The sequence below is a fragment of the Microtus ochrogaster genome, linkage group LG9, assembly GCF_000317375.1.
Source record: "Microtus ochrogaster isolate Prairie Vole_2 linkage group LG9, MicOch1.0, whole genome shotgun sequence".
In the NCBI taxonomy this organism is placed as follows: Eukaryota; Metazoa; Chordata; class Mammalia; order Rodentia; family Cricetidae; genus Microtus; species Microtus ochrogaster.
In genome coordinates, this window is record NC_022034.1 from 28,027,613 (window position 1) to 28,036,176 (window position 8,564).

At 46.6% G+C, this 8,564-nt stretch overlaps 1 protein-coding gene across 3 annotated transcripts in view; it reads right to left on the reverse strand.

The window, feature by feature from the left end:
* Nucleotides 1-2,620: 2,620 nt before the first annotated feature.
* Nucleotides 2,621-8,564, reverse strand: part of Afg1l (AFG1 like ATPase) — a 149,074-nt gene continuing 143,130 nt past the window's right edge. For all 3 annotated transcript variants that reach the window (XM_005363575.3, XM_026787400.1, XM_026787401.1), the window contains 3 exons: nt 8,374-8,514; nt 5,428-5,541; nt 2,621-2,913 (listed from right to left, as the gene is read on the reverse strand). In XM_005363575.3, the coding sequence (XP_005363632.1) occupies nt 2,788-2,913; nt 5,428-5,541; nt 8,374-8,514 (381 nt within the window). In that variant the 3' untranslated portion in view covers nt 2,621-2,787. The remainder of the gene's footprint in view (nt 2,914-5,427; nt 5,542-8,373; nt 8,515-8,564) is intronic.

The window sequence follows — 8,564 nt, forward strand, 5'->3', positions numbered from 1 at the left end:
CTCCTGGCCTGAGTCTCGGGTGAGTAGAGCCTTCATTCCACTGCAATGCCTGCTGGCATCTCATCTCTCAACCCACGTGCTGAGCACTTCAGTGAGAACATGGGTTCCTGACTGTCCTGCAACCCCAGAGGAAAGACTGGAGAGCTGGGAATGTCACAGATCACAGCTGGAAGCAGGGAATGTCACAGATCACAGCTGGAAGCAGGGAATGTCACAGATCACAGCTGGAAGCTGGGAATGTCACAGATCACAGCTGGAAGGAAGACGAAAGTGAGGCTTCCCAGTTGGGGTTGTTACATGCTGCACTTGGGTCTTAGAGGTGGGGTGCCCCTAACTAAAAGTGAAGCCTAAGGTGTTCCACAACCTGGAACTTTTGATATGCTGACTGATAGGCCAAGTGGAAAATTCCATGTCTCACCTCATGTCATCGTCAAAATGCAGGCTCAGGGGCTGGAGAGATGGCTCAGCAGTTACACATCTTCACACAGCCTAAAGGAATATTCCACAACCCCCATCTTTTCCTCTTCAACCTGCGCGTCCTTCCGAAGCTCCGCACTGAAGACAAGCTCCTCCAGCAGAAGCCCACCCGGCTGCCATGTGCACAGGTTGCTGAGCTCTCCCACTGGAGTCTCCAAACAAGCTCTCACGGTCCAAACCCGGACCGGAACAAAGAACTGGAGTGGGCACTGTGCCACCAACGCCACACACTCAGGGAGTCTTCTTTTCTGTCAGTCCTCTGTCCATCTGTCTGTCCATCCATATTGTCTTTTTATTAAAGGTAAGAAAAAGGAAATGTGAAAAGCAAACGGTAAGTTTTAGAACTGGGGTGTGCCTGGGTGAGACAGCTCAGTGGTAGAGGACTTACCTGGCATGGGGAAGGCCCTGAGTTTGGTATACAGAACCACAAAAATCCATCCATCTGCTCACCTACCCATCTGTCCACCCATCCATCTGTACACATATCCAACAGTCCACACATCCACTGACCCATCATCCATCCATCCATCCATCCATCCATCCATCCATCCATCCATCCATCCATCCATCTGCCCATCCATTCATCCGTCCATCTGCCCATCTATCCATCTGTCCATCCGTCCATCCATCCGTCTGTCCATCCATGCATCCGTCCATCCATCCGTCCGCCCGCCCGTCCGTCCGTCCATCCATCCATCCATCTGTCCGCCCGTCCATCCATCCATCCGTCCATCCATCCATCCATCTGTATGTATATGCATACACTGTTACACCACATTTAACTTTCAGGACGCCCTAATTCAAACTTTTTTCCATGCTTAGGTACCCCACTCACCTATCTGCTTGACATAAAAGAGTTAATATCCAAAACAGAATGATGAGGACAGATTATTAGATGACAAGTAGCCTCAAAGAACCCATTTACAACGACAGGTATGTGATTATTAGACTACTCTCCCAAATAGTTGATTTTCATATCTGGGGGTTTCAGGGTTTTTCTTTTCTGAAGGGGATTAAAAAGATCTTTTAAAAATTATTTATTACGTGTATGTGTTGAGTACAGGCTTAGTGAATAGACTCAGAGAATAACACTGGGAATCTGATTTTCTCCTTCAACTGAGGGTTCCGACCCACATTGTCAGGGTTGTGCAGCGAGCCCTTTGGTCTGCTGAGCTATCTCACTGGCCCAGGGTTTAAGATTATGTTTCTCTTTTAAAAATAATACTTATTTTTACAGTTTATGTATATGTATATTTATCTCTGTGGGTATATGGTAGGACATGAGCATGTGGGTACCCCTGGGGGCTGGAAGATTACATCAGATCCTTTGGGGTTGGAGTTACAGGTGGTTTTGAGCTATCTGACACAGATGTTAGGAACTGAACTCTGGTCCTCTGAGAGATCAGCAAGCGTTCTTAGCTGCTGAGCCATCTCTCCCACCCTTTAATAACTATAAGCCAAATCCCCTTTTGTGATAATATTTAGCAAAGACAGGTTTTACTTAAGTGACTCAGACAAACTCAGTGAGGAAGAAATCAACTTTTATTTACGGATCGTCAAGTGTTCTCTCCTGTTTCCCGCGAGGTCCAGCTCTGCAGACTCAGCATCCAGGGCTGGCAGTGAACTCTGCAGTGAGAGTGGGCGTGGCTGACACAGTAGGGCACCTGGGGTGATGGGGTTCACTCTGCTACTGGTATGGCTGTGGCTCTGCCTCCTCCGGTGGCTCCAACAACACATTCCTGGTACCTGCCCTCCTTGGCTAGCAGAGGGGAGACCTGCCTGGTAGCTGGAACTTTCCACTTGTTCCTTCCCTGATGAATTTGTGATCCATGTCCTCATTGACCAGGTATTGCCTGCTAACCTGGATCTATGGGTAACACAGATTCTCTCTAGCACAGAGGAAGCCACAAGGCCTGGAGGTGATGGCAACTCGTAACCGACCAACAAACAGGAATACGGAGGCCGATGTAAAATGCTGTCCCCTTCAGTTTCCAAGGTGTGGCTACTGTGCGGCCTGACTGGAGGTGCCCGGGCTGCTGCACTTGCTGCCTGCATGTGTGCAGGTTCAATCAGGTGCAGCATGTCAGGTTCTACAGTAACCTTCAGGAGCCATGATTCATTTTAGATGCAGAAAGCAGTCCAAATAAACGGGCAAAGCGTGGATCTACAAAGACGGGACCTCAGGGTCCTCGTCCACCGCCTCAGGTGACCAGAGTCTGCAGGACAAAGTGCAGTCGGTGATGAGGAAATGATGTCGTCAAGTGTCGCAGCCTTCACCAGTCGCCCGTCTTTATTCATGTGACAGTGACCTTACTTCTTGCTTCTGTCCCCTTCGATCCAGTACTGCTCAGTCTGCATCTCTGTGAGCCGGGAAATGGTGCGCTGGAATGCGAAGATTTCCTCCTCCCCAGTGAACATGGAGAGGCCTGCCGAGTCCTGAGAGCGGGCAGAGCAGACAAAGCGAGGCCCAGTGAAAGCCGGTCCCTGCAAACCCGGGATGAGAAAACCTCCAGGCTGATCTATGGCTGAGAAAACCTCCAGGCTGATCTATTTAGATCTTTTTTTCATACACAATCTCTTAAATGAGACTAAATGTTAATTGATCTAAACTAATAGGTAATTAATAGAACCAGGAAGAAAAAATATATCTGATCAAAGCTGAAACAGAAACCAAAAGATTCTACTCAGAAGGAGGTTCTCTGCAAACTCCAAAGGAACATGCTGGAAAGAAAGCTCTCTCCAAAAGTAGCTAATGGCAAAAGTGATTTTTGCTAGGCATGGTGACTTACCCTATAATCCCAGAACTCCATAGGTGAAGACAGGAAGGTGCAAGTTCAAAGTTAACAACCCCCAAAGAAAACCAGCAGTTGTGGAAAGTTAGGAAGCCCAGGGACAGATTCCTGGAGAGCCTTTTCTAGACTGAGTGACTGGAAAGTCCTGTGGGTTCTGACTCTGCAGAGCCTGCCTGAAATCTGGCTTTGTGAAGACTGGAGCCACTTTTGGTCCTTAGCTACTGGAATATTGGTAACCTTGCTGAGGGGTATATTGGGGACGCCTCCCGCTGTGAAGCCAGAAAACACCCTGGGCCTGAAGACATCAACATGAGCTTGTGGATGTGAAGACTTTCTTTCTCTGCTTGGGGGTTTGCTCTTAAGTTTTTTTTCAGAGAAAAGTTCAATGCTCCTAAACCCATCTTCCCTAAGCCCATCCTCCCCAAGCACATATTCTCCAAGCCCATCTTCCTCAAACCTATCCTCCCCTAAGCTCATCCCCCTCTTAGCCCATCCTCCCCTAAGCTCATCCCTCTCTTAGCCCATCCTCCCTAAATCCATCCTCCCCTAAGCCCATCCTCCCTAAATTCATCTTTCCTAACCCTATCTTCCCTAAGTCCATATTCTCCAAGTCTATCCTCCCTAAGCCCATCCTCCCTAAACCCATCCTCCCCTAAGCACATCCTCCCTAAATCCATCTTTCCTAACCCTATCTTCCCTAAGCCCATCCTTCCTCAACCCATCCTCCCTAAGCTCATCCCCCCTTAGCCCATCCTCCCTAAATCCACCTTTCCTAACCCCATCTCCCCTACTAAGTCACTGCGACTCTAGGACCCTGAGGTCACATTCTCTGATTTAGCCATGCTGGGTCTCAATCTGAAGCCTGACTCTTACAGAAAATTTAAAAGCCTGTGATGGGAAGCTGGTTAGACTGCCTAGTTCCTCAGGCGCACTGACAACACACAGGGACTGCTCTTTGAGAGCCAACATTCCCACAATGCCCACATTGGGGTTTAGGTAGCTATTCCCACACTACTGAGGTCTGAGCGTTGTGTCTTTCCAAACTTTCCATTCTGAAATCTTAACCCCCAAAGGAGTGACACTAGGTGACAGAGCCATAAGGAACTAAGTAAGTCTTGAGAGTGGGTCCCCAAGAATTGGATTGATGTCTTCATTTACAAAGGCCAGGGAGATCTTTCCCTCCTTCCATCATGGGAGCTCTGACTGCGGAACTGGGAGAAGCAGCCTGCATGGTGGGTAGGCCACACATGTCACAGTGTTTCGTCACAGCGGCCTGAAGACTAAGACACACAACGCAATCACGTTTAAAAGTTTATCTTTTGAAAGCATTATTGGACCCTTTCTCTCAAACTCTTAGGATGAATAATGTCGATTCAAATCAACAAGAATTCACCGTTGGACCTAGACAAATGCAACCCCATTCTTGGGGTCAGTGTTGACAATTGAAGTTTATTTTTTTGAGACTTAATTATATTTTATTTTACATGTATGGGTGCCTTGCCTGCATGTATGTCTATGCACCATGTACATGCAGTATGCATGAAAGCCAGAAATGGGCATCAGATCCCCTGGAGCCAGAGGTACAGATGGTTGTTAGTTGTGGGGGCTGGGAATTGAACCTCGGTCCTCTGGAAGAGCAGTCAGTGCTCTTAAACTGCTGAGCCATCTCTCCAGCCCCAGTTGAACTTCTGAATAATAGGTCAGTTGTTGACAGCTGATCAACATACCCCATAACACTCTCACAGAAGAAGGGAATGCAGTCTCCTCTGCTTGGCCTGGGATGAATTCAGAGTCCAAACTCCAGAAAAACCCAGACCACATCAGTGTGTTTCCTACAGAGAACCCCGAGGCTAGCACAGATAAGTGTTCTGCAAATGTTTGCTTAATGGAAAGCCTGGCAAAGAGCCATGAATTTCTTTCTTTTAAGTTGGGACTTGCTAGGTTCTCTGCGGGACTCTTTCTGCTATGTGACAATGAAGCATGGGCCTACACACTCAACATGGCCTCTAAGACCAGACTCTCTACACGTGCCAATGCTGAGACAAAGTCAGCTAGACAGCATCAACTCAGTGGTTCCTTCTGCAGAACGTAGCGTGTGTCAAACCCCAAATCATCAAACCATTTTATAATAAAACGAAATCATGCTAATACCACCTACCTGGCTCAGCCCCAAATCATCCATCAGTATTCTGCTTTGCTCTGACTCACTGTCATGGTGTTGATGCAAAAATAAGCTTGAGATAGGGGTCTCTGCAGAGCAAATCATGCGCACCTGAACCGGGAGAAGGAGCACAGGGTCAGATGCCACACTCAGGCTGGAGGAAAACTCTCTCACAAGATAAAGATCTGTTTGTCACATAAGGAGCTTGGGGCTTGGCTTTTAAAATTGTCTGTGTTTTTTTCTGAGTAGTTTCTAGTGAACCAGTGGTTTGAAAACCACATCACACTTCTCAATACATTTCTGCACATCTTAGACCATGCTGTGATTCAGACAGAAGAGGCTTTATACAGGGAAGCCCAGGCCTTTACACACAGGCCCATATACACATATACACAGGGAAATAGCCATATACATATACACACAGGGCTATAGGCATAAACACATATACACAGGGTTATAGGCATATATACATATACATAGGGTTATAGACATATACACATACCCAGCACCAAAACAACCCCTCTGGATGTTTGAAGAACCTAGATTTGCTGTCAGCCTTTTGAAAATCATTATTCAAGTAAATATATGAATACTTTAAAACAACATGTTGACTTTAGGGACTACCATTCCCATTTTATTTTAATAAACTCTTTCAATCACAAATGACACTTTTCTCATTACTTAAGTGGAAATGTCCTGTTTCACAAATCTTCATGAATACATTCTAGAAAAATGTCTGCTTGATGCTCTCAATTTCTGAAATAAGATAATTTTGACTAAACTTTAAAGGAGAGATGTAATGTGTGGTGTAGCCAGAATAAATGCTGGGGTGGGTAGGCTGACTGCTCCAGCACACTACCAGGCAATGCTTTTGCTCATCTGAGTAAGTGAGGAGGTGGGAGAGGACCGAGTGGTGGGCTGAGCAATGGGGGACAGATGTTCTTTAAAGCATTCCCAGCTGAGAGACAAACAAGGCGAGCCTTTACCCTCTATTCCAATGCCACTTCCACATTTCCCCCATGAAGTCTTTGCCCTGTAAAAACAGTGATGCCCTCCAGCCTCTTGAGCTGTACCCAGTGGGTGGAGACCTGCCATGAGGACAGGGCAGTGCCTCACAGTGATATGCCTGGAACCTCAACTCCCTGATCAGTGTCCATTTCTCCCGAGCCCTGCCCACATGGTCTTGCTGCAGGCCTCCAGCAGGCTCTCCTGGATCGCCTCACTGGAGCCCACAGGCTGCCTTCCACGGTCATTAACAACCTTCCTTCATCCCAGGCTGTCCCTCCTGCCTTGTGCTGGAATCAGCCCACCATCCCCTGAACAGTATAAGAAGCACCTTGAGAACATGTGAACGTGAGCTTCCGGGACCCATGACTGGTCCTCATTTGCTAGGGTGAGATGAGGCTCTGGAATCTGAACTATAAGTGGCTCTGATGGTTCTAATACAACCAGAGCACAGAGGGCTTCCCTGGGCTGCTCCCTGCTATCCCTGAATGTCAAGGCTCACGGTCCTCTCTCTGTGTCCCAGCGGCCATCCTGAACTGGTAACTGAACGAAATTTCCACAGACATATGAGATTCATGTTGCTCAGACCCTGGGCCCTAGGTGCTATGATGGAAACCACAGCATCTCAATTGCCATCGACTTTGAGCCTAACACCTTGCTCAGGGTCAAAGAGGTCACTGAATGAATGAGTAAATGAAACACTAAATTCCTATGGCTTTCCGTACATGTCTCCTCCCCTACAAAATCCCCTTAATTTTAGAATCACTGCTCTAATTCTGTGCAAATATGATTGAGGGAAAGCTCCAGTAGTTAAAAAAATGCTTACAGTAGTTTGCTGTGGAATAATCCTTCTGTAGACTGTAAATATGTATTACTCCCATTGGTTAATTAAAAAAATTGATTGCCCTATAGCAAGGCAGAATAAAGCTAGGTGGGAAAGTCAAACTGAAAATGCTGGGGGAAGGAGGGAACAAGATATACTAGAGGACAGGTAAAGCCACGAGCCATGTGGCAATATATAGATGAAGAGAAATGGGTTAATTTAAATGTAAGAGCTAGTTAATAATAAGCCTGAGCTATTGGCCGAGCATTTGAGAATATAAGCCTGTGTGTTATTTGGGACAGGTGGGCAGGATAGGAAACATCTGTTTACACTACCTTTACTATAGGTATCTTCCTCTTAGAGGAAGTTTACACTGTGAGAGGGGCTCGCCTTGATTGTGAGTGCACTACCTGCCACACTAGGTTCTTAGTACTTTATATAAACACCTCATCCTCACAAGCCCATACACATATCATTGTTACCTTTCTAGAGAAGGCAGACAATGCTCAGAAGCCAAATCATTCTTTAGAACAGACAGCCAGGCGCCAGGGTCTACTCCTTAACTACTAGGCTACTACTGCATTGCCTTCTGTGTGCAGGCAAAGACTCTGCACTGCCTCCTAAGACACAGGGATCAAAAACAGAGCAGCATGACGTCACCTGCTAGTTGGCTCCTGGGGGAGGGCAGGGAGGGTGGAGCGAGCCGTTCAACAAGGCAAAGGGCTGTTCATCACTCTCAGACCCACCAGGTATTCAGATAACACAGGCGCACTGAGCACTCAGCCTTACCTGTGGGATGATGGGATGGAGCCTGCCACTAGCTTCTGCTATTTTTAATAGGAAGTGCACAGCATTCAGCTTGGACCAAATCTTGTTTTAAGCATTTTACATGGACCAACCTGTGTAGTCCTCACAACAACCATTTGAGGGTAGATACTGTTAGCCTCTATCTATAGATGGGGAAACTGAGGCACAGCAGTAAAAGAACTGATACAGCCAGGATTCTGACCCAGGTCATCTGACTTCACAGTCCTGTGAAAATTGAGTTCATCCTTACCTTGTAGTCACAGAAGTTATCAATGGAAGTGAGGAATTGAAATGGAGTCCATCCTTACCTTATAGTCATAGAAGTTATCGATGAGAGTTATGAACCGTCGTGCTTGAGTCCGCTTTGCCAGAGAAAATTGTGGAATGTTTCGTACAAATACTGTATCAAAATTCTTTGATAATTCCAAATAGTCACTTGCTCCAAGTGGCTATAATTAAAACAAAGAAAGGGAGTTATGGTTTTCTTTAGACTCTTTTA